We start from the raw sequence: 26,869 nt of genomic DNA, 5'->3' as shown, positions 1-26,869 counted from the left end.
TGAGACCCTGTTTCAAAACACACAAAAATGCTGAATATCATTACATGGCTCGAATTCTTTGCCTTTCACTCTTGGACAAGTTTTTTTAAAAGCTTATTTATTTGTTTGTTTACTCTAGCTCCATGTTGAAACACCAAAATGTAGTTGGATGTATTTACTCTTTACTCTTTGCTCTTTTGGGGGGCAGCCACCCAGCTCCCCAATAATTCTTACACACGGAGTCATAAAGATCTTATGAATGCCCGGCCTTAGCTTGGCCTGTTTCTTGCCAGCTTTTCTTAACGTATATGAATCCATCAGCCTTCTGCCTCTGGGCATTTACCTTTCTCTTCTGTAAGTCCCACATTCGCTTACTCTGCAGCTAACTGGGCAGCTGACCCTGAGCCTTTCCTTATTCTCCCCTTCCTTCCTTCCTTTCTCTGGGGTTCTCCTTTTATTTATCCTCTCTGCCTGCCAGCCCCACCTATTCTTCCTCCTCCCTCACTATTGGCCTTCAGGGCTTGATGAGACCATCAGGTGTTTTAGACAGACAAGGAATCACAGCTTCATAGAATTAAACAAATTCAGCATAAACAAAAGCAATACATCTTTACATCTTTAAACAATTGTTTCAGAGCAGAAACAAATGTAACACACTTTAAAATAATATTATACAACAGATTATGGGCATCAATTACCTTGTTTAGATTTTTTGTTTTGTTTTTGAGACAGGTTTTCTTTGAATAGCCTGGTCTAATCTCAAATCCTTAACCCTCCTACATGAGTCTCCTGAGTTCTGGAGTTAAGAATAAGTACTGCCATACTCAGCTCCCTTAACTGTTAAATAGGAGTGATGATATCTGCCTAATTATGTTGTAAACATTACATTCCATGACGGATGTGAATCTCTGTATGTTTGTCATAAAGTAATTGCTTAAATAGTATTAGTTATTATGTATTAATTTGGATCATAGTTCAAAACTGTTTTGAAAATTTTTCATTGGTAGTCATTGCTTTTCAGTACTTGTAAGCAACAGTTGAAGGCCAAAGACCCTCCTCACCTGGGTTTATAGTGTGTGTTTGGGGGGGGGGGGGGGGCGCAATTTTGGTTTTCACCAGTTGGAGAGTAAGCATACTGACATCTAGTGGCTGGGACCAGAGATGCTCTTAAACATCTTGGTGCATAGATATTTCCTCAAGACAGGTTTTGGTCCCTAATTATAGTCTATTTTAAGGTGTTTTGACATTCTATCTCCAACATGGATTTTGTTCTGCATTAGTGCTTAAAAGTCTGTTTTATTCTTTTTAGTGTTTGCCATTGGTATGATTTAATTCTAAAATTTTATCTTATTGATGTATTCAGTTATGAAAGTATTAAATCAATGAGATTCTCAGAATTAAAAGTCTTAGCCCTCGGAAATATTTTTATTAAACATTTTGCATTTCTTTATGTGGGGGGAGTTTCACACATGCCATGACATTCCTGTGGAGGCCAGGTGACAGTGTAGCACTCAGTTCTCTCCTGTCACTCTATGGTCTCCAGAAATTGAACCAAAGTCAAAGCACTTTTACCCATTAAGCCATTTTGCTGGCCCATCTTGGATATATTTTGAATGTATATAGAAAATAAACATTCCGTTTTTGTTGTTGTTTTTAAGGCAGGGCCTTCAAAAGTATGAAAAGATGCAGGTGACATCCCTCATACAGGTTTGCTGCAGAGAGCAATGGGAGAGAGTGGGATGATTTTCCAGCATGGTTGTAATGTAGTTTGAATCAGTGTTTAATGGTTATGACGGGTTTCCTTGTGGAGGATTGTTTATAAGAGAATGTCTGAGTAGAAGGAGAGACAGCAAGGCAGGACATTGTTGAAGTCTAGATGAGATCCTGAGAGTGACTTTTTCCACAGAGACTAACAGGTGCAGGCTACTTTGACATGAGTGTAGAGAAGGCAGGACTGCTGATGGTCCTTTGATGGTAGGGATGAGAAAAGGACTTTTATTTGGGTTGATGGATTCCATTTATTAGTAAGAGGAAGTCTTCTGAGAAAACTGGAGATGTCTGTCTTGTTCCTGTGGGAGGACAAGTTGAGACTGTGTTCTGAGCTACTTAATTTTGAGGTGACTGCAGACACTCAGGACCAAAAATTTAGGAAGACAGTTTGAAATAAGGATTTGGAGCACAGGAGGAAGTTGGAAGTTAGAGAAATAAGTATAAAATGGAGTGAATCCGCATGCTCTGTGTGTCATCATTTCCCAAAGCACATTTGATCACTTCTGTGTATATCAGAAATCAGCATGCAGCTTGTGATCGCTTACAGCCAGGTAGCAACCATGAAGTAGTCTATGCTGGTAGAGCATGCACAAGCAGGTGGAGTTGATAAAGTTGAAATACCTTAAGTTGAACCATCAAGTTAGAAAAAGTCTTTAAGTCATCTCTAAGTTGCTTATGCAGTATACTTAAGTTATACTTCTATTGTAATTACTTAACCAAACATTCCTTAATTACTTACTAAATATCCAGTAGAGAGTAAATTCTGTATAAAGAGGTGTTACCCTAGATGGTTTAGGGAATGATGATAAGAAAAACAGTCCATATGTGTTGAGAACACACAGTGCCTTTGTGCATTTTAACATTACACAAATGCTGGATGAACAACACTAAAGCAGAGAGTGCTGTGGGGGCTCCAGCAGGGCAGGCCGGCAGTCATTCCGTTCATATGGACTCAGCAGGCTGCACAACACACAGCACATTCAGGTTCTGACTTTTGAAATTTTCTGTATCTTCCCCAAATGGTTTTGATTCTAGGCTGATTATCCATAGGTATGGAATATGTAGCTATGAAAGGTCAGTAACATTACCTTTACATAAATGGGATGCTGGCATCAATAGCTTTTAGATTTTTTCTTTTTTTTTTATTTTTTATTGAGCTCTACATTTTTCTTTGTTCCCCTCAATGCCTCTCCCCTCCCCTTTCAACCCTTCCACAAGGTCCTCATGATCCCAATTTACTCAGGAAATCTTGTCTTTTACTACTCCCCATGTAGATTAGATCTATGTAAGTCTCTCTTAGTGTCCTCATTGTTGTCTAACTTCTCTGGGATTGTGGTTTGTAGGCTGGTTTTCTTTGCTTTTTGTTTAAAAACCACCTATGAGTGAGTACATGTGATAATTGTCTTTCTGGGTCTGGGTTACCTCACTAAAATAGCTCCATCCATTTTCCTGCAAAATTCAAAATGTCGTTATTTTTTTCTGCTGTGTAGTACTCCATTGTGTAAATGGACCACATTTTCCTTATCCATTCTTTGGTTGAGGGGCATTCAGGTTTTTTCTAGGTTCTGGCTATGACAAACAATGCTGCTATGAACATAGTTGAGCACATGTCCTCGTGGCACGATTGAGCATCCTTTGGATATATACCCAAAAGTGGTATTACTGGGTCTTGAGGAAGGTTGTTTCCTAATTTTCTGAGAAATTGCCACGCTGACATCCAAAGGGTTGTACCAGCTTGCATTCCCACCAGCAATGCAGAAGTGTTTCCTTTACCCCACAACCTCTCCAGAATAAGTTGTCATCAGTGTTTTTGATCTTGGCCATTCTTACATGTGTAAGATGAAATCTCGGAGTTATTTTGATTTGCATTTCTCTGATGACTAAGGATGTTGAACATTTCCTTAAGTGTCTTTCAGCCATTTTAGATTCCTCTGTTGAGAGTTCTATGTTTAGGTCTGTACTCCATTTTTTTATTGGATTGTGTGATCTTTTGTTGTTCAATTTCTTGAGTTCTTTATATATTTTGGAGATCAGACCTCTGTCTAATGTGGGGTTAGAGAAGATCTTTTCCTATTCTGTAGGCTGTCGTTTTGTCTTGTCGACCGTGTTCTTGTCTTTACAGAATCTTCTCAGTTTCAGGAGGTCCCATTTATTAATTGTTTCTCTCAGTGCCTGTGCTGCTGGGGTTATATTTAGGAAGTGGTTCCCTGTGCCAATGTGTTGAAGTGTACTTCCCACTTTCTCTTCTATAAGGTTCAGTGTGGCTGGCTTTATGTTGAGGTCTTTGATCCATTTGGGCTGGAGTTTTGTGCATGGTGATAGATATGGGTCTATTTTCATTCTTCTACATGTTGATATCCAGTTATGCAAGCACCACTTGTTAAATATGCTTTCTTTTTTCCATTTGATATTTTTTGCTTCTTTGTCAAAAATCAGGTGTTTGAATGTGTGGATTGATATCCGGGTCTTCAATTGGGTTTCATTGGTCCTCCTGTCTGTCCTTATGCCAATACCAGGCTGTTTTCAGTACTGTAGCTCTGTAGTAGAGTTTGAAATCAGGGATTGTGATGTCTCCAGAAGTTCTTTTATTGTACAGTTGCTTTTAGATTTTCTTAAGTGCTTTGTTACCAGCACTATGCCACACACACATATGCATACACACTTTTGCCAACTTGTGAATACTTAGTAATACATGTTTATAAAAATGTTATGTGGTAAAAATATGCCTACACCTGAAAGAACTCATTCAGGACTACAAAATAAAAATGATAAGCATGCAAAAGCATCACTGAGGTAACGATGTAGTTCTGTGGCGTAGCACCTTCATAGCATATACAGGGCCCTGAATTTGGTCCCCATTACTTCAGAAACAAAACAAATACCATATAGCAAAGACATTGCCCTGTACGAATTGAATAGCCCAGAGTTTTCTTTTAGGGATAGTAAGAAGTATTGTGTCTGAGAATATGGTGATAACTAAAGCCAAGGAAAGTATTTAGAGTTTTATAGAATCTACTGTACATATTGCCTACTTCACCAGATTCCTTTATCCCTTTTTAGCGCTTATTTTTGTACTCTTTTAAAACTTAGCATTCAATGTATTAGTCTTCATCTTTGCATTTTCCTACTCTTTTTGTTGACCCCCCCCACTTTCCAACTCATGTCCCATCACTTCTCTTTTGTCCTACCCCAATAGTCCCCACCCACTTCATGCCACATGCATTCTTTTACTCTTTTTTTCTTTCCCTCCTTCCTTAACACCCCAATTTCCTCACACTCCCCTTTCTAGTGTTATAACTTCATGCACACATATACACACATACAAAAATGAAAATCTAGGATTTGGGGGTTAGGCAGATGGTCCAGTCAGTAAAGTGCTTAGAGGGCAACAGAACAACCTGAGTTTCATCCTCAGAACCAACATTTTAAAAATGCCAGATACACTTGTAATCCCAGTGCTGGGGAAGCAAGTGGATGACTGGCTGGGTGGCCTGCCAGCCTGCTCTAATCCATAACCCCAGGTCACTGTAGAGATGCTGTCTCAACAACAAGGTGCTTGAGGCACCCTACCAGAGTTCTCTTCTGATCTCCACATGTGCACAGGAACGTTTGCACACAAATATACACATAATCTAGGATCCACATAAGAGAGAAGACATACAGTATTTTGTCTTTCTGAGCCTGGGTTCTTATGCTTGGTATGCTAATTTAGATTTCCATCTGTTTTCCGCACATGTCATGATTTCATTTTTCTTTATGGCTGAATAAGTTCAGTTGTGTGAATGTACCACATTTTCTTTAACCATTAATCGGTGTATGGATATAGAGGGTGTTTCTACTTCCTGACTATTATGAATAGTACAGTAATAGAAATGGATGTTCAAGTATCTCATATTCATTTTCCATACTGGCTACAGCCGTTTACTGTCCAATAAGCAGTTGATAAGAGGTTTTCTTCTCTCAAATACTTTCCGGCATTTGTAGTCTTCTCTCTCTCTCTCTCTCTCTCTCTCTCTCTCTCTCTCTCTCTCTCTCTCTCTCTCTCTCTCTCTCTCTCTTGTTTATGCTTTATTTTTATTTTATGTGTATGGATGATTTGCCTGCATATATGTTTGTGCACCACATGTAAGGTACCCCAGAGGCCATAAAAGGAGGTCAGATTCCCTGCTACTGGGATTACAAAGGATTGTAAGCCACCAGGTGACTGCTGAGTCCTGTGCAAGAGCCGCAAGTGCTCCTAAGTGCCGAGCCATCTCTAGCCCTATATTTTTTAATGTTGGTCATTCTGATTGGGTGATATGAAGTATCAAAGCAGTTTGAATTTTCATTTTCCTGATGGCTAAAGATGCCAAACACTTTGTAAAATAGTTATTAGCATTTGTATTTCTTCTTTTGAGAACTTTTTGTTGTTTGTTACGTTATTGGTTGATTAGATAATTTGTTTTTGTGATGTTTAATTTTTGCAGTCCTTTAGATCCTCACCTGAAATTTAGCTGGCAGAGATTTTCTCAATTCTCTATATTATGTGCCAGCAGTTTCTATTGCTGTGCAAATGCTTTTTGCAATTTATGCAATCCCATTTGTCAATTCTTGGGGTTATTGCCTGTGCTAGTGAAATCCCTTATAGAAAGGTCTTGCCTATCCTTATGTCCTGAAGTGTTTTCTCTTTAGCAATTGCAGAATTTCAGTTCTAACAATGAGGTCTTTGGTTCATTTTGGATTTAATTTTGAGGCGGGTGAGAGATTCAGATTTAATTTTATTCTTCTGCATATGTAAATGCAGTTCTCAAAGTAGCCATAATGAATGCCAAAAAGTCAAGTAATCCCTTACAGTATATTAAAATAAGTCTAGAAACCAACAGTAAGAGAAACTATACAGATACTTGGAGACTGAAAAATATAATTTTGAATGTATTGCGGAAATCAGGGAGGAAATTTTTAAATTCTTAGAATAAAATGAAATCATAGCACAACCTACAAGAACCTCTGGAACACAGGTAACTAAGCATTTCTCAAGGGAAAGCTTATAGCTGTAAGTGCTTACTTTAAAAGTTCATAGTAGGATCTGTAGAGATGATTCAGTGGTTATGCACTTACTGATTTTGCAGAGAACCCAGGTTCTGTTCCCAGCTGCCACATGGTGTCTCAGTGCCATCTGTAACTGCAGTTCTGGAGGACTCTGTCCTCTTCCGGCCTGTGAGCAGAGGCATGCATGTGGTGTATTTATAACCAGACAAGCAAAACACCCATATACATAAAAAAAACAACAAAACAAAACCCCACAACTTTTTAAAAACAGTGGTCTCAAATAAACTAATGGTGCAGCACAAGTTTCTAGAAACACAGTAAATGACAAGAAATAATAAAGATTAGGACAGAAATAAATGAAATACAGACTAAAAGAACGACACATAGAAACAATGAAATAAAGCTGAACTTATAAACAAGATTGACAAAGCCTTAGACAAACCTAAAAAAAAAAAAGGCTGAAATTACTAAAATCAGAGATGAGCCAGGTTTTGTTACAATTGACTTGAGTGAAATCCAGGAAAGATCAAGGGGACAGATCAATGTGGAAAACTTTGAAAATGTGCATCTTTGTCCTTTAAGGCATAATTCAAATACCACATGTCTTAGGGGAAGCGTCTTTAACACCCTGCATAACTACTTTTAACAGTTAAGTACAAAATAAAAAGAGAAGGTCATAGGTTAGGTAAACTTCGGTGCTCACTTATCCACTATGCTTTTATTGTTCCCTTATTTGTGCTTTTAGTGAGAAGGGAACCCAGGGGGTTGTAGCGAATGTTTATTCAAAGGGAACTCCAGAGTGCTGATGGGAATAGAACTTAGCAGGATGAATTGCGATGTGAAGAACCATGGTTGTTATCTAATGATTTTGCTAACCTGATGTGTTCATTTTAAAGGAAAGCCCTGAAGAAAGGACAATAGACCTCACATCTATTCGGGTAAATAAATTTGCTTTCATCACCGATAAGGATTTCATGTAGCTTAATCAAGAGATTTTTGTATGCCTTGACTTCCCTAGTCTTAGTTCTACTGGCTGCAAAAAAGGGAAAATAAAATGTTTGCCCTTATAATGCTGTCAAATAACTTTCATCCAGATTTATTGGCATAGACCATCGTTGACTCTAAGATATAACTCTTCATAGTCTGACTCTTGCTATTCTAATCACTCATTGTTTCATGTAATAGTAAATACAGTTGTATGTATCTAAAGTAAACCGGATGTAAGAACACTGGATCCAGTGTTCTCATTATCTTAGAAAATCTTCCTGTGCACACAGCAAAGACTGTGAGACATAGTTTCTGTGTTACCTACTTTAGATACTGAGTTTCTAGAGTACGAGAATGGTGGCACTTTTCCACTTCACAGTACTTTGCTCTGATGAATGATTTGCCAATATAATTAAAGCAATATTTAGAGCACTTGAATTAATTTAGTGACTTAGCTCTAATCATGAACCTTCTAAGTTGATGTTTGCAATATGTATTCAGAATGTTGTAAACTAGGCAGGAAACAAGGACTCATGTTCAATAAGTAATTTTTTCTTTTTTGTACCTGCAGGGGAAGAAATGGAACTGGTATTTGGACTATTTATTTTCAGAGGGTTTTCAAGGCCTGGAACTTTTCATAAAAAGTTGTATCTGTCGTTGTGCTAGACCGCAAACACAGAACAGAAGCAAAATGAGTAAACATTAGACGAATGTTGGCATGAGCAAAGTGGACACGCTGACCAAATTCCTCATTGCAAGAGAGGCCAAGCAGCTCAACGTGAGGTTCCATACTATTTCACAAGCCAGCAGCTGTGTTCAAGGAGTACGTAGTCTATCCTGCTCAGGAGAACCTTTGTGTGACTGACGTAATTTTTTAAGCATTCAGATTTTTAGCTAACTTCTTCTCGGCTTTCTAGTGGGAATTTTTATTTGCTCTGTTAGTAAAAGAGAGCAAGTGATATAAGTTACTCTGCAGACATTCTCATGCAAAACATGCTGTCATCTCTGAAGTCCTGCGGATATTTTCTGGTTTTCTCATGTGAACTCCAGCAGCAGCAGTGAGTTACTTATAATAAGATGCAGCACGGGTGCAGCCCATTCCCGAGAAGCTGATACTATCTGGGCCTGCACTGGCAGTATTGTATGTGGAAGGAAGGGTAGGGGATGAAAAAAAAATCTATGATTTTATTGGTTTAATTTCCTGAAACCATTTTTATTATTTGAGTATATATGTGTATGTATATATTTATGTGTATGTTCAGATTTCCAGTCCTAAATAAATTAACTTCAGTTTTACCTTTAGGAGTAATTTTTTTCATTGATTTTTATTGAGCTATATATTTTTCTCTGATCCCTTCCCTTTTACTCCCCTCCCCTTCAACCCTCTCCCATGGTCCCCATGCTCCCAATTTACTCAGAAGATCTTGAATTTTTCTACTTCCTATGTAGATTAGATCCATTTATGTCTCTCTTAGCTCTCTTAGGGGCCTCTTTGTTGTCTACGTTCTCTGGACTGTGGATTGTAGGCTGCTTTTCTTTGCTTCATGTCTAAAAGCCACTTATGAGTGAGTACATATGATATTTGTCTTTCTGGGTCTGGGTTACCTCACTCAGTATGATGTTTTTTTAGATCCATTCATTTGCCCGCAAATTTCAAGATGTTATTTTTCTCTGCTGTGTAGTACTCCATTGTACAAATGTACTACATTTTCCTTATCCATTCTTTGGTCAAGGGGCATTTAGGTTGTTTTTAGGTTCTGGCAATGACAGACAATGTTGCTATGAACATAGTTGAGTACATGTCCTTGTGGTATGATTGAGCATCCTTTGGATATATAACCAAAAATGGTATTACTGGGTCTAGAGGAAGGTTGTCTCCTAATTTTCTGAGAAATCGTCATACTGATATCTAAAGGGGCTGTACCAGCTTGCACTCCTCCAGCAATGCAAAAGTGTTTCCTTTTCCCCACAACCTCTCCAGCATACGTTGTCCTTGGCCATTCTTAGAGTGTAAGATGGAATCTCAGAGTTATTTTGATTTGCATTTCTCTGATGACTAAGGATGTTGAACATTTCCTTAAGTGTTGTTCAGCCATTTTAGATTCATCTGTTGAGCGTTCTCTGCTTAGGTCTGTACCCCATTTTTTTATTGAATTATTTGTTGTTTTGATGACCAATTTCTTGAGTTCTTTGTATATTTTGGAGATCAGACCTCTATGATGTGGGGTGGTGAAGATCTTTTCCCATTCTGTAGGCTGCCATTTTGTCTTGTTGACTGTATCCTTGTCTTTACAGAAGCTTCTCGGTTTCAGGAAGTCTCATTTATTAATTGTTGTTCTCAGTGTCTGTGCTGCTGGGTTATATTTAGAAAGTGGTCTCTTCTGCCAATGTGTTCGAGTCTACTTCCCACTTTCTGTACTATGAGATTCAGTGTGGTTGGTTTTATGTTGAGGTCTTTGGTCCATTTGGACTTGAGTTTTGTGCATGGTGATAGATATGGGTCTATTTTCATTCTTCTACATGTTGATATCCAGTTATGCCAGCACCATTTGTTGAAGATGCTTTCTATTTTTCCATTTTATATTTTTGCTTCTTTTCAAAAATCTTAGGTGTTTGTAGGTGTGTGGATTGATATCTAGGTTCTTGGATTTGGTTCCATTGGTCCTCCTGTCTGTTTTTATGACAATACCAGGCTGTTTCAGTACTGTACTGTAGTAGAATTTGAAGTCAGGGATTGTGGTTTTCTTTATTGTATATGATTTTTTTGGCTACCTTGGGTTTTTTACTTTTCCATAAGCAAAAACTCAATAAGTTGAGTATTGTTCTTTCAAGGTCTGTGAAGAATTTTGCTGGTATTTTGATAGGCATTGCATTGAATCTGTAGATTGCTTTTAGTAAGATTGCCATTTTTACTATTTTAATTCTACCTACCCAAGAGCATAGGAGATCTTTCCATTTTCTGGTGTCCTCTTCAAAGAAAGAAATTATCATACAGGTTCTTGTCATACAGGTGTTCCACTTGTTTGGTTAGAGTTACTCCAAGATATTTTATGTTATTTGCAGCTTTTGTGAAGGGTGATGTTTCTCTGATTTTGTTCTCAGCCCATTTGTCATCTCTGTAGAAGAGGGTCACTGACTTTTTTCAAGTTAACCTTGTATCTTGAAGGTGTTTTTGAGTTGTAGAAGTTCCTTGGTAGAATGTTTGGGGTCACTTATGTAAACTGTCATATCATCAGCAAATAGTGAGAGTTTGACTTCTTCTTTTTTGATTTGTATCCCCTTGACCACCTTTTGTTGTCTTACTGACAACAAAACTAGAACCTCAAGTACTATATTGAATAGATATGGAGAGAGTGGACAACCTTGTCTTGTTCCTGGTTTCAGTGGGATAGCTTTGAGTTTCTTTCCATTTAGTTTGATGTTGACTTTTGGCTTGCTGTATATTGCCTTTATTATGTTTAAGTATGTTTCCTGCATCCCTGATCTCACCAAGACCTTTATCATGAAGGGGGTGTCAATTTTATCGAAGGCTTTTTCGACGTCTATTGAGATGACCATGTGGTTTTTATTTTTCAGCTTGTTTATATGGTAGATTATGTTGACAGATTTTCGTATGTTGAACCATCCCTGCATCTCTGGGATGAAGCCTGCTTGACCATGGTGGATAATTTTTCTGATGTATTTTTGGATTCGTTTTGCCAGTATTTTATTGAGTATTTTTGCATCGATGTTCATGAGTGAGATTGGTCTGTAATTCTCTTTCTTAGTAATGTCTTTGTGTGAATTGGGTATCAGGGTATAATTGTAGCCTTGTAAAAAAAAGTTTGGCTCAGTTCCTTCTGCTTCTATTGTGTGAAACAATTTGAGGAGTATTGGTATTAGTTCTTCTTTGAAAATGTTGTAGAATTCTGTGTGAAAACCATCTGGTCCTGGGTTTTTTTTCTTTCTTTTTTAAAATATTTATTTATTATGTATATAGTGTTCTGTCTACATGTATGCCTGCTGGTCAGGAGTGCCAAATCTTATTACAGATGGTTGGGAGTGACCATGTGGTTGCTGGGAATTGAGCTCAGGACCTCTGGAAGAGCAAACAGTGTTCTTAACCACTGAGCCAACTCTCCAGCCCCTTTTTTGTGTAGGGTGGAGATTTTTGATAACTTTCTATTTATTCAGCAGTTATAGGTCTATTTAACTTGTTTATCTGGTCTTGATTTAATTTTGGTAAGTGATATATATCCAGAAAATTGTCCATTTCCTTAAAGTTTTCCAATTTTGTGTAGTACAATCTATTCTGTTGATTACAGCTCTCAATTTGATTATTTCCTGCTGTCTAGTTTCTCTTGGGTGAGTTTGCTTCTTCTTGTTCTAGACTTTTCAGGGTTTTTTGTTAACTCTCTAGAGTGGAATTTTTTTCAGCTTTTTTATGTAGACATTTAGTGCTATGAACTTTCGTCTTAACACTGCTTTCATTGTGTCCCATAAAATTTTGTATATTGTGTGGTCATTTTCATTGAATTTTAGGAAGTCTTTAACTTTTTCCTTGACCTATTGGTGATTTTGGTGAGCATTATTTAATTTCCATTTGTTTGAGGGCTTTCTGAATTTGGTGTTGCTCTTGAATTCTAATTTTATGCCATGGTGATTCAATAAGATACATGGGGTTATTCCAATTTTTTTGTATCTGTTCAGATTTGCTTTGTTCCTGAGTATGTGGTCAATTTTTGAGAAGATTCCATGAGGTGCTAACTAAGAAGAAGGTATGTTTGGATGGAATGTTCAATAAATATCTGTTAAGTCCATTTGAGTCATAACATCTAGCACTTGAGATTTTTTCTTCCATCTCTTGTATTCTGCTGTTTATGCTTGCTTTTGTGGTTCCTGATCGTTTTCCCATATTTTCCGTTTCTAGAATTCCCTTAGTTTATGTTTTCTTTATTGTCCTATTTTGGTTTTCAAGTCTTGAATCTTTTCTTACATCTGTTTGATTGCTTTTTCTTGGTTTTCTTTAAGGGATTTGTTGATTTCTTCCAATATTTTGTCTTTTCCTCCATTTATTTGAAGAAATTTTTCATTTTCTTTTTAAGTGCCTCAAACATTCTCCTAAAGTTATTTTTTAGGTCATTTTCTTGTTTCGTCTATATTTGGTTGTTCAGGTCTTGTTGTTGTAGGGCCAGTAGTTTTTTGTTTTGTTTTGTTTTGTGGTGTCATGTTGCTCTTTGTGGTGTTGTGTGTGTTCTTACCTTGTCTTTTCCTCTGATTGGTGTAGTTGGGGCTGTGTCTCTGGTGATCAATCTTCCAGATGTCAGTGGATCCAAGGGTCAGTGCTCTTTGTGGTGCATTCAGGACTATGGTTCCAGCCACCCAGGAGGTCACTTGGTGTTCCCCAAGGTCCCTCTGCACTCCCCAGGGTCACTCTGCAATCCCATATGTTGTTTATGCCTGCTCCCACGGAAGTCACTTACTTGGGCCAGCTCCAGCTGAGTTCACTGTCTCTGACCTGCTCCCACAGAGGTGGCTGGCTGGGGTCTGCTCCTGCGGAGGTCTTGTCTCAGGTCTGCTCCAGAGGAGGTGGCTGGCTTGGGACTGCTCCCATGGAGGTCCCTGGCTTGGGCCAGTCCCAGAGACATCTCTGGCTTGGGCCTGCCCCCTTGGCAGTTGTTCCCTTACACCTGCTACTTTGGAGGTCACTGACTCTGGCCTGTTTTCTTGGTGGTTGCTTCCTCGTACCTGCTTCTGTGGAGGTTGCTTGCTTGGGGCCTGCTTCCGTGGAGGTTGCTGGCTTGGGCCTGCTCCGGTGGAAGTTGCTGGCTCAGACCTCATGAGTAATTCTGAAGATTAAAAAACTCCATAATAGGGACATTTTTTTTCTGAAAATTCATTGTAAATTTTGTTTCACCACTACTGAACAGCTTCCATTTAATATATTCACATTGAGAATAACATCTGAATTTTCAGTGGAGACTCTGAATCAAAAGGGACTGGACAGGTGTTCTACAAGCTCTAAGAGACCAAAGATGCCAGCACAGACTACTGTACCCAGTAAAACTATCAATCCCAATCTCCAGAAAAAGAAAAACTTTCCACAGTAAAAACAAATTTAAGCAATTTCTGTTTACCAATGCAGCTTTACAGAAGGCACTAGAAGCAAAAATTTACTTCAGTCTGAAGAGAAGAATATACCCAAGAGATCACAAGGAATAAATAATCCTAGAACAGGTGGTCCAAATGAAGGGGGGTTCCTACACCATCACGATGAAAATAAAGGGAATTAATAAACACTGCTCATTAATAATTCAGCACTAATGGTCTCAGTTCCCCAATAAAATGACATAAACCAACAGACTGGATTTAAAAAAAAACCAAGAAACTTGTTAAAACAAGAGACACAGAACTGATTATTTGTATGTATGTGTGATCCAATGCAGCTTTACAGAAGGCACTATATATGTGTATATATAAAATATGAAAAAATCCCCTAGATTAGGTAGGTAGATAGATAGATAGATAGATAGATAGATAGATAGATAGATAGATAGATAGATAGATAGATAGATAGATAGAGGATTTATTAGAGTAGCTTACAGGTTATGGTCTGTCTCAGCCAATAATGACTGTCTCCAAATGGAAAGTCAAGAATCCAGCAGTTGTTCAGTTCACTTCTGTAGTAGGAGCTGCGGGCCTCTTCCCACAGCCCGGCTCCCGGCCGCTTGGCTAGCTTATGCCCCTAAATAACAACACACAAATTGTATTCTTTTAAACACTGCTTGGCCCATTATATCTAGCCTCTTCTCGGCTAACTCTCACACCTGGACTAGCCCATTTCTAATAATGTGTGTAGCACCCCAAGGTGCTCTTACCAGGAATATTCTAGCCTACATCCATCCTGGGTCGGAGCTTCATCGTGTCTGCCCGGGAGAGGGGAGCTATTGAGTCTGAGCTCACTTCTTCTTCCTCCCAGCATTCTGTTCTGTTTACTCTACCCACCTATGTTTTAACCTATGAGGCCAAGCAGTTTCTTTATTAATTAACCAATGACCTTCCTCCATCAGTTCACCAGGCTGGAAGTCTCAGCTGATCTTCAGTATACACTGGGATCCCAAAGCAGAAGGCTCTAATACTGGCGAAGAAATGAACTTGTAAAGTCTCCTTTATTCCTTGTTTTTTAGATAGGCTTCCACAAGGTGTGACCTGTATTTAAGGTGAGTCTTACTACCTTAAATGGCCCAGTTAACTAGAAACCCCCCTAGGTGTGCCCAATGGCTTGGGTTTTTTGTCAATTCCAAAAGTAGTCAAGTTGGCAGCCAAGAACAGCCACCACATGCATCAAGTTCTGTTCTCAGCACTCAGAGGATCACAATCATCTGTAACTTCAGTTACAGGGGATCCAATGTCCTCTTCTGTCCTCCTTGGTCACCAGGCATGCATGTGGTGTACATACATACATGCGGGCAAAACACTCATCCACATAAAAATAAATATCTTTTTAAAGAATGCAGAAAAGGAAAGAAGAAAATATTTAAATTATGTCTAATGGTGCCTTTTATCCAAGATGCTAAAAAAAATTAGCAAATCAAATCTAGTAATAATACGATATAAAAAGGATTAATTATATTCAGTGACAAACTGGGATTCACCCCAGGGATGCCAGGTTCATTTAACATTGCAAAATCAGTTAATATGTCATGTCAAAATGTTCTTTTACAAAGTAAAGACAGCCGAAAAACTGCAGAGACATCCCATTTTCATGTAGAAGACTGAATAGAGTTAAGGCGGTATTCACCATGCTCTTCTAGAGTTCGCAATCCTTGTTAAAAATCCCAGCTGGCATTTACAGAAACCAACAAGGTGATTTTAAAATTCAAATAGGAAGGGTTGAGGGAGGGAGACAAGAGGCCACATGTAAAGTGAGTGTGTAAAGAATTCAGAGCAGAGAGGAGGACATAGGGGGCCATGGAAAGAAGACAGGGAGAGAAGTAAACATCTGGAAAAAATGGCATAATGAAATCTTATTTGTAGGATAATAAAGCTTTCTTCAAATAGGCATCTAAGAGACTCTGAATTACTGAAATAGGGTTGACAAACCAAACAACCAGAAACCATAAGAGGACCCACACTTCTTGATTTCAAAGCTTACTACAAAGGTGTGCTAATCATGTTGTGGGGTGCCCACTGCAGGAGACTACTCAGACACTGGTTTAAGCTAGTGTTAGCCTGCTGGCGACTACACTGGCTGTTTTGGGATCTCAGTGTAGCTCTGGGCCTTCCTCAGGATGAACTTTTAAGCACAAAAACAATATCCTGGGTTGACCTACTTCATTTAGTTAGAACAATTATCCAGAAGCAGAACTACAGAAACCCAAAAGCTAGGTCAGCACCTTTCGAGACTTTCCCAGAACTATGAACTTTGATGGATTAAGACTTTGTTTTCATTTGGGCAGGTGGGGCTGTCTGTGTGCTGAATAGAGTTTTATGGCGGCCTGAATGTTACTTCCATTATGGAGCTAGTTCTAAGATCTGAGGGCCTACTAAGGGCTGGGCTCCTGTTCCAATCACAGTGTAGTGTGTTTTGAGACTGGATTATAGATTAGCGATGGAGAAATGGCTCAGCAGTTGAGAGCACTTGATGGTCTTGCAGAGGACATGGGTTTGCTTCCCAACACCCACATCAAGTGTCTCACAAGTGCCTGTATCTCTAGTTGCATAGTATCTGACACCCTCTTCTGACCTCTGCAGGCATTAGAATGTACTGTTCATACATACAGCACACAAAAAAAGAATAGACAAGCTGGGCAATGGTGGTGGCCTTTAATCCAGCACTCGGGTGGCAGAGTCAGGCAGATCTCTGTGAGTTTGAGGCCAACCTGGTCTACAAGAGCTAGTTCTAGGACAGGCTCCAAAGCTACAGAGAAACCCTGTCTCAAAAATAGACATAGATCAATAAAGTAGAACTACAAATCAGAAATAAATACATACATTTGGGATAATTGACTTGAGGCATGGTTGTCAAGAAAACTCAGTAGGGTTAAATCATAGTCTTTCCAACAAATGGTGTTTGAATGACTGGATATCCCAATGCAAAAGATTTTGGTTTGGTTTCTATAACATTCCATATGCAAAAATTAGCCCAAGATAAATGAACTTGAATGTAAGGTCTTACACCATTGGATTCCTAGACAAAACACAGGGGTAAATATTTGTGATCTTATATTAGTGATTTGTTAGCTGTGGAATAAGGCACACAGAATAAATGAAAAATAAATATAAAAATTAAGAATTTCCATGCTTTGGGATGGATGTTTTGGCATACACTTTTAACCCTCTCTCGAGAGGTCAGCCTGGTCTACAGAGTGGGTTCCAGGACTGCTAGGGCTACACAGAGAAACCCTGTCTTAGAAAAACAAAACAACAAAAAAATTTCCATGCTTCTAATGGCACCATTATGATAGTGAAAAGCTAGGCCTGGGCTTAATAGCAAGACTCCGTCTTTAAAAAATCCTGTGAGTTCTCAGTAGTCCTCATTGTCCGCTATGTTCAACGAGTCCGATTTTATCCCATGATTTTTCAGACCCGGGCCATCTGGCCTTGGTGAGTTCCCGATAGAACATCCTGAGAACTCAAGAACAATGGCAATGGGTTTTTGATCCTACTGCACGTACTGGCTTTGTGGGAGCCTAGGCAGTTTGGATGCTCACCTTACTAGACCTGGATGGAGGTGGGTGGTCCTTGGACTTCCCACAGGGCAGGGAACCCTGATTGCTCTTTGGGCTGACGAGGGAGGGGGACTTGGTGGGGGGAGGGGGGGAAATGGGAGGCGGGGAGGAGGCAGAAATCTTTAATAAATTAAATAAATAAATAAATAAATAAATAAGCCCGTGAGATTGAAAAACCCTCGTTTTCAAGGGTGGTGGGAAAAATCCCCCAGTCTCAATAATTCAGGCCAACAGATGCAATCAGCAAGAGGTGTCTGTATTGATTACACAGGCGCCTGAGGATGCTGTAGCAACTAAGTTACAATTAAGTTACTGAGCATGTCAGGCTGAGGCACATCATGTATTTATAAGGATTTAGGAGTTACATAAGAGGCTTGTCTAGCAACAGCATTTCATTGGTTCTCAAATTGGCGGGCTTCGCTCACCCTGGGGATGGCCCCGTGTCTATTCTCAAATTTCCCCGAAAAACCATAAAGCCAGATAAAACACCCTGTAGCAGGTTGACAATTTAGATAGAATGTCTTGGGTGAGGGGTGGAATAGTCCCGAAAAACCACAAAGCTAGATAGAGCACTCTGCAGCAAGTTTGACAGTTCTGCAGCAAGTTTGACAGTTTAGATAGACTGCCTTGGGGGGGTGGAGGATTCCCTCTCCTTAGCCTAGTCAGTGAGTCTGCAACCCATAGATATCCAGTTTTAGCATCGGCTGAGCTGAGGGGCCCAGCTGAATTTCAGCAAAGTTTAACATAGTACATGGGCATGGGAGGGGGGTCTTTCAAATATGGGGGTCTTTCAAGATGAAAACACAAAATGGTAAATTCTTGGAAATTACTTGATAATCTTTTATTCAGGATTGATTTAAGAACTGTCACAGCTCCGTGGTTTAAAAAAATGCAGAGTGGAGCAAGGATCTGAAAAGCCATTTCCAAGAAATGTGTGAGTATGTACATAGTGGAGTTTGTAAAGGTTGACTCTTGCCCAGGGTTTTGGTTCATAGTCCCTGTGGCTGTTCACCTCTTGTATGGGAGGCAGAGGAGGAGAAGGGGACACGGTATAAGCTCCAATGCAATCCCAGTGACCCGCTTCCTTCCCCGCCTCCTAATCTTTCCACGATCTCGAGGTAGCAGCACCCACTGAGCACCAAATGTTCAACACGTGAGCTGGAGGGGGTCAGAAGTTTAATATTCATAGCACTGCCTGACCCTTAACCCAGGCTACAGGCCAGGGATCCTTCAGCCCTGCCATCTCGAATCATTTTCAAACACGTGGAAATTAGTCTGGATGCAGGAAAGGCAAGACATTAGAACTGTGCTCAAGCTCCATTAAGGAGCTTGCCTAAGGTATTTTGTCAGTGATAACAAAGCTACCCCAGGCAGTAGCTGAGCCTAAGACCTACTGCTCCTGGAGAACATTGTGATTCCGCAAGTCACTTTATATAAGAAACGCCTTATTGGATAATAACTATGGTATCTCATTCTTGTAGACAGGATCTCCTGTATCCCAGGGTGGTCTCGAACTCACTATGTAGCTGAGGAAGACCTTAAAATTCTGATCCTCCTGCCCCCACCTACAGAGTGCTAGGATTTCAGGTGCGCACCACCATGCCCAGTATCTGAGGTGCTGGCGATGGGAAGCCTGGCCTTGCATGCTAGCTAGCTAAGCTGTTGCCCAAGTGGGCTCCACCCCCAGCCCCTGGCCTAGAAACGGGAGCAATTTCCTTGCCGTCCTTGAGCTTTAAGTTGGTTTGAGTTTCTAACAGAGAAACAGTTTTAAACTCCTCTGGTTGCCTTCTCCTCTCCCTCTTCAACTTTCTGGGGCAACACTAGTGGGATCCTTTCTGTCTCCAAACTTCTGCTTAGACTGACAGTGTGGAACCCTCAGTGTGCTTTAGCTGGTTTTCATAGCTGGACTGTTTCACCCAGGCTTCAGGGATTTGCCCTTGAGGAGTACACTGAGGGGAATCAGTTCAGCCTTTGAGCGGCATTAGAGGCCTCTCTACCCCCTAGCTGCAGAGTAGACATAAATTGAAGAGTCAATGGGTTAGGGTTAGGCTAGGAAGTAGTATTTCACTGTGGTCTTCTTTTTTGTTTACTTGATGGCAAATGATGTGACCATTTCCTCATGTCTTTCTGGCTATTTGTGATGCAGATAGGGACAAAGAAATGAGAGAGGAGAGTCTGTCTTGGCCCGGGAGTTTGAGGAAAAGGAATACCCCAGGGATGGAAAGTCACTATTGTTTTCGCATATGAGTTTATTCCTGAAATTTAGAAATAAAGTATTTGTGCAAATAAATTGGAAAGATATATTTTATGGATATATGATGATGAATTGAAAGACTTTTAGTACTGCTTGAATTTCATTTCAGATACATCATTTGCATTGAATAAAAATGCCAATCTTAACTGGACACTTATTACTATACCATTATTTTGCAGAATAATTTTTTTCAGGGTTAAAATGGATTGATGTTTACTGAATCACTTTCATTCTTTGAAAGTTAATCTTATTTTAATAAAGACAAAGTCTATATTTAATTTATTTTTTAATTGCTTTTAAAACTGCTTTCATGTTCTAATGTGAAAATAATAGCTTTATTGCAAGTAGGAACTTATGAATTTCACTTGCTTTTTTATTGAAAATAGATTTTTTCATATAATATATTCTGATAATGGTTTCCCCTTTTCCAACTCCTCCAGTAACTTCCACCTCCCCACCCACTCAAATCCACATCCTTTTTGCTATTATTAGGATACTTAATATTATCTAACATAATAATATAAAATTAGATAAAATATAAACAAACCAGAATAGAACCTACCGACCAATCAAAAGAAAAAGAGCCAAAGAAAGGCTGACGAAACACATATAGATACAAAGACACACTTTTATACACATAGAAATCTAAAAGCACAAAATCAGAGACCACAGTATTACACAAAGGACATGCAAGGGAAAAATAAGCCCTTACAATGGATTATGAGACAAGGAACCTCCAAGAATGCCACTGAGTTTGTTTTGTGTTGGCCATCTACTGCTGGGCATGAGACCTGGGCAGACTGAGGGGCCACTGGCAGTGGCACCAGATTTATCCCTACTGCTTGTACTGGCTTTTTTGGAACTAGTTCTCTTTGGATGGATACCTTGCTCAGTCTAGATATAGTAGGGAGGGCCTTGGACCTTCCCCAAAACAATGTGCCCTACCCTCTCTGAAGAGTGGATGGGGGTGTGGTGGGAGGATGTGTGGAGGGAATAGGAGGAGGGGAGGGAGTGGGAACTGAGATTGGTATGTATAATGAAAAAAAGATAGCTTGTTTTTAAATAAATAAGAAAAAAGGAAAAAAAGAGTGGTTTGTATACCTAGTGATCCTCTGTTGGAGAGATCTAAATTTTTATTTGCGAGTGGTCATCAAGTGGAGATAGCTTCTGGGTTAGGGATGTGGGCTGTGTCCACTTCCCCTCTTAGTGCTGGGACCCCATGTGACTCAGATCTGTACATACCCTGTGCATGCTGCCTCAGTCTCTGAGTTCATATGTGCATTGGTCCTTTTGATTTAGACGGCCTTGTTTTGTGGCTGTCCTTCCCTCTGGCTCTTACACTCTTTCCACCTCCTCTTCAGCAGGGTTCCCCGAGCTCTGAGGGGAGGGATTGGATATGATGGAGATCGCCCATTTAGGACTGAGTGTTCCAGTCTCTCAGTATCAATCTCTCTCTCATATGTCTGACTGTGGGTCTCTGTATTTGTTCCTATCTGCTGTAGGAGGAACTTCTCTGATGGCACTAGTCTATGAGTATAGCAGAATGCCATTAGCAGTCATTTTATCCCTATCCCTTAGTCAAACAATAGTACATAGTACATGGTTTCCCCCTAGGTCCCTGGCCTATCTAGACTCAGGTTCTTGGCCACTTGAGCAGTGTCAGGGATGGGTACCATCTCATGAAGTAGGCCTTAAATACAGTTAGCTATTGCTTGAGGTTCTTAAGCCACGTTAGAGAGCTGCAGCTTTCCACTAAGGTTTGCATTATGGTTACTGTGCTGTGCTGTTAGCTGATGCAGTTCATGGGCGTCATAGCTGGCTAGGACTGTTGGTTTGCTTCCCTCCTTTGGAAGCCTACAAAGTTACCTCCTGGTACCTTGAGAGCTAGTCCTGGGGAAGAGGCTTCTGAGTTAGTTTCAAGAACAGTTTTTATTTGTTCTTTTGCCCCATCTGTAGATCATACTTTCTTGTTTATTTGCCTCACTCAATCATTTTTTGGTTAAAAAGTGGACTTTGTTCCAAGTGTTGTTTTTGAGATAAGGTCTTAATTCGTAGCTCGGTCTGGTTTGCAACTCGCGCTGTAGCCCAGGCTGCCTTGGAACTCATGGCCCTCCTGAGGCTGTGACTGTAGGCATATTAACAGCCAGTATTTTGTTCTTTGTTTCTTGTTTTAGTGCCAGGGATGAAGCCCAGAGCCTTGCACATGCTAGACAAGGACTCTATCGCGGAGCTACAGCAGAGGGTGGACATTTAGAATAATCTGACCTGGCAGCTCTAGAAATCATGTCCTTACCCAGTATGTTGTTTCTGCTGATTTTGACTGCAGTTTGTTTAGTGATGTCGCCAAATTCTTTTTTAACATTTGTATTTTTTTTTTTTTTGGATTTTTGAGACAGGGTTTCTCTGAAGTTTTTGGTGCCTGTCCTGGAACTAGCTCTTGTACACCAGGCTGGCCTTGAACTCACAGAGATCCGCCTGCCTCTGCCTCTGGGATTAAAGGCGTGCACCACCACCGCCCGGCAACATTTGTATTTTTTGTCATGTGTGGCCACTGGATGGTCTAGTTTGTTAGTTTGGATGTTATCACATGATTGGATGTTTCTTAATTACCAGGGACCAGTAAGTCTACTCTGGGTGGAGAAGCGTTGAAGTACATTTTCAGTACATAGCTCAACCACTGACCACTTCTGTAGAAGCTCAACATCAAACAGACAAAATTAGAGGGGCTTCCTGGGCTATTTCTTTGATAGACCCAAAGTCATCATGCTTGTGACCTTCTGGGTTCCCTGGAAGATGTGGGATGTTTTTTGTTTTTGAGACAGGGTGTCACTATGTGGTTCTGGCCGGCCTGAAACCCCAGGGCATGCAGGCTTCGAACACCTAGAGAACCTCCTGCCTCTCCTCCTAAGTGCTAGGATTAAAGGTGTGCACCACCATTCTGGGCTTCAAAACCTTTTCAAAAAGGATGTCTTCAACCCTGCTTCCCCCACCACCACCACCACACACACACCTTTGAAGACTGTCTTAATATTTCCTCTGCCTCAGCTAAAAAGCTGAAACTGTTGCCTCTATTTGGTTTTGACAAAGGCTCCCCCTAGAGGATGCATTTTGCACTACTTTAGGTCTGCATCAGGTCCGGTACACCTCAGCCTTTTCAGCATCCTCTAGGGAACCATCTAGACATAAACAACAGTGACAGTTGTCTAGGATTGAGGCTTGAAAAATTGCCAGCTCCATTCTTCCTCCTTATGTGTCTGCCACACTGATGCTTTCCTTCACAAATGTGGCCTGTAATTTTTTTTAAGACTTTCACACAGCTGGAGAGTGGAAAACAGAAAAGGCTAAAATGACATTGAAATTTCATTATTCTTGTTTTGACGTTTTCGTGCATGTACACAATGTATTGTCATTATGGAGCATGATATGGCCTTGAGCTTCTGATTATCCCATCTCTACCTCCCAAATGTTGGGATTACAGTCGTGCAACACCATGCTGGTTTTGCAGGTGGTATTGCATGTGGTATTGCATGCATGTGGTATTGCAGATGGAGCCAGAGCTTCATGCAGTTTAGGCAAGCCCCGTTTGCTCCTTTTTTATTTTTCAATTCATCTGTTGAAGAAACTGGTTGTTTCTCCTCTTGAGTCCATCCCAGTCTAGATTTTCTGACTCAGTTTCCATGCTAGTATGTAACATGTTCTGCTGTGTCCGTTCAGTATTAATTAAAGGCCATTCATTCAATCTTTTGCAAGAGTATTTCACCTATGATGTTGCTTCCTTCTCACTTTTCTTATAGTCTAAGAATATCTTTTGGTTCTTGTCCTAGGCCCTTATAAATGGCTTACAGCATAAAGGTGTAATGCTAATCTCTTACTGCTATGAATTCCCTTCTTCCAAAACTGATTCATACCCATCTTCCCAGTAATAAAGTCTTTTATTCCACGGAACCTGAAAGTACCTTTCTCCCACTAAAGTATACATTTCTATTACCATCATTATGGAAATTTTTATAATGAGCTTTTCGCTGCAGTATTCTTTGAAACCAGAACCCTAAATCTTTGTAATCTCTAATTTTACTCTAATTTAAAGAATAGTGTCATATCCATTTCATAGTTTAAGATCCTATATGGCTGATTTCATTTCTTCACTATGGCAGCCATTATGCTAATAGTTTGATTTCACAGGTGAAGAAATGATAAGCTTTGAAAGATTAAGTAATTGTCACAGTCATTCATAATGGAGCCAAGTCTAGCCTTTTCACGTCTGCTGTCACAGACTCTCTACTTTTTATTATACCTTGTTCAGAAGAAAACCATATGACTCTGCAAACCACTCTGTGCATTTTCTTCAGAAAAATACCTCCTTTCAAAGAGTAGTAGTGTCATAAAAACTAACCCTGTAATAGGGGAAATACATGCTGTAAGTATGAGCCATGCCATAATAAATCATACAAGTGTAGCAAAAATTGAATTTCTTCTCTATTTAACACTTTTAACATTGCTAAGTTAATGTCATCTCCAGTTACCGCTTCCTCACATGGAAAATTAAAACCAAGCAGTATACATAATTCAAACATTCTGAATTATAGCCCTGTGCTAAGCCCTGGTGGAAAACAAAACACCCAAGCTTCCTTCAAAGGAAAATATATTTGAAAACTGGGTAAAGAACGCAGAGAGCAGCTGGATCATTTCCCTGCCAGCTGTAAAGCCTGCGGGGACCTACTTACCCCCAGCCCCGCAAAAGAAAACCAATTCCTAGGCTGAGGGGCCATGGCACGAGGACCTATATAAGAGTGCCAGGTGTGGTGACTGACAGTAGTAATCTCAGGCCTAGGGAGGGGGTCAAGAAGATCCTTGACTTGCTGCCCAGCCCATGGGTGAGCTCTAGGCCTATGAGAGACTCTCAAAAGAGATGGTGTTTCTGTGGGTGACACCTAAGGTTACCCTTGCCCTCCACAGTCATACACATGCATGCGTGTACCCGTGTATACGCACACTGGTTCTGTTCATGATAAAGGATATAAAAACCTCTTATTGAAGCAGAAGATAATGGCTACTTTGTTTTGTGGGGGTTTTTTTTGTTGTTGTTGTTGTTTTTGGATTTTCGAGACAGGGTTTCTCTGTAGTTTTTGGTGCCTGTCCTGGAACTAGCTCTTGTAGACCAGGCTGGCCTCGAACTCACAAAGATCCTCCTGCCTCTGCCTCCCAAGTGCTGGGATTAAAGGTGTGCGCCACCATCACCTGGCAAATGGCTACTTTGTTACTGATGCTCTAGGCATTGTGTGCTTCTTCCCTCACCTCTATGGTACCTGCTCCAGGAAAACCATCACAGCCCAATACTAGCAGTGAATAAAGGGAGGATTTTAGAATTACAGTTTCTAATGGGGGTTTGGGCACAGATGATTGCTATGTAGCCTTGATGGCCCAGAACTACCATGTAGACCAATCTGGCCTGGCACTGCACAGAGATCAGCCTGCACTAGGATTAAAGGTGTGTGCCACCAAGCCAAGTCAGAGTCATAATTTCATTGCCTATAAAGATATCTTTGCTCATCACTAAGAAAAGGGGACAATGGTTCCTTTGAGCACTTTAGTGTTGTAAAGGAGGCTGCTTGTTTGTTTCTTGACCGCCCAGCAGCTCAGCCCCGAAATAATCACACCGAAACTGTAAAACACTGGTTGGCCCATTAGCTCTAGCTTCTTATTGGTTAATTCTTATATCTTAATTTAACCCATTTCTAGTAATCTGTGTATTGCCATGAGGCTGTGGGGCTTAATGGCTTCTCTCCTGACTCTGCCTTCCTTCTCCCAGCATTCAGTTTAGTTTTTCCCCACCTAGCTCTGTTTTACCCTATCAGGCCAAGCCAGCTTCTTTATTAACCAATGGTATTCACAACATACAGAGGGGAGTCCCACATCACTCTAGGACTTTTCTTGCCTATTAGTTATTGTGATTTTATCGGCTACCCAAAGGCAACTGGTACCCCTAGGTGAATGTAAAACCAGACAATGGGGAGTGAAACATTTTTCACACTGCTGATTTGCCAAAACTACAGAATACTGAATTCTGCCAGAGTGAGTCCTCTGAATAAAAAAAGATCATGAGTATATGATCTAATAATAAAATTCAGAAATAGGAACAAAATTCTCACTGTATTGTACTTAGATACTGCATTCAAGGCAGAAACTTTTTATAATAAGCTAAAGAAAAATAGAATTATCTGTTTAGAAATATGGATATTTGTTCTTTTTGCAACTGCCAATTAGAGGGAGAAGAAATAATTTACTTATTAAATACTGGTGTGATAATATATCCTCTTTAAATTGATAGCATATTTTCTCTTTCTAAAATATTCTTTCTTTTACACACTAAAGTTCAGAGATTGTAAGTATAAGACATTTAATTTACGTCCATGCTAATACATGTGCACAGGCAAAGACATCATCATTCCACACACAGATCAAGATGTAGGGCATTTCTAGAACATCAGAAGACTTAGTTGCCCCTCCCAATCAGTAATCTAAAGGGGGCATGGGTTTAAGATCTATCAACACAGATATTAATATTTTTAATTTTTATATGTATGTGCCTGGTGTATGTAAATGCACCACCATACATGCAGCACCTACAGAGGTCAGAATCGGGTCAGATCTCCTGTAACTGAAGTTACAGATAGTTGTGTGCTATGCTGGTGCGGGGAAGAGCAGCCAGTGTTCTTACATAATGATCCATCTCCAGCCCCCAACATGGATATTTTAATGTGCCTGTCTTTAGTGAGATCAAACTGTGAACTTATATATTTCAGATTTGCTCAGCATTACGCTTATATGATCTATGTCCTGTACATGTTTCTAGTTCTGTTTTTCCTTTTTTCTTTTTTTGAAGCTATGTACTGATCTGGTTATGCGAATTTACCACAATTGGCTTATCCATTCTAGAGGAGAAGAACATCTTGACCTTCTGGTTTCTGAGTCATGGACAAAAAAAAAAAAAGCTATGAGTAACCTTGTATGTGCCTTTCAGGGAACATTAGCACCTATATTACGTTAACCCAAAGGGTTTCCTAGTTATAGAGTAGATGTATGTTTAGCTTTAGCAGAAACTGCAGAACTTTAGAAATGTATATGCCTAAAACTATGCCAG

At 39.9% G+C, this 26,869-nt stretch overlaps 1 protein-coding gene across 1 annotated transcript in view; it reads left to right on the top strand.

Annotated features, from left to right (window-relative positions):
* The window catches only part of LOC121436719 (centromere protein I-like), a 62,665-nt gene extending 53,645 nt beyond the window's left edge, over window positions 1-9,020 (top strand). The window contains exons 21-22 of the mRNA XM_041636734.1: window positions 7,674-7,715; window positions 8,336-9,020. Of these exons, the coding sequence (XP_041492668.1) occupies window positions 7,674-7,715; window positions 8,336-8,470 (177 nt within the window). The 3' untranslated portion in view covers window positions 8,471-9,020. The remainder of the gene's footprint in view (window positions 1-7,673; window positions 7,716-8,335) is intronic.
* The last annotated feature ends 17,849 nt before the right edge of the window (window positions 9,021-26,869 follow it).

This window comes from Microtus oregoni, unplaced genomic scaffold (genome assembly GCF_018167655.1).
Source record: "Microtus oregoni isolate MIOR12 unplaced genomic scaffold, Mior012 000050F_002, whole genome shotgun sequence".
In the NCBI taxonomy this organism is placed as follows: Eukaryota; Metazoa; Chordata; class Mammalia; order Rodentia; family Cricetidae; genus Microtus; species Microtus oregoni.
This window is presented reverse-complemented; position numbering and strand designations above follow the sequence as displayed.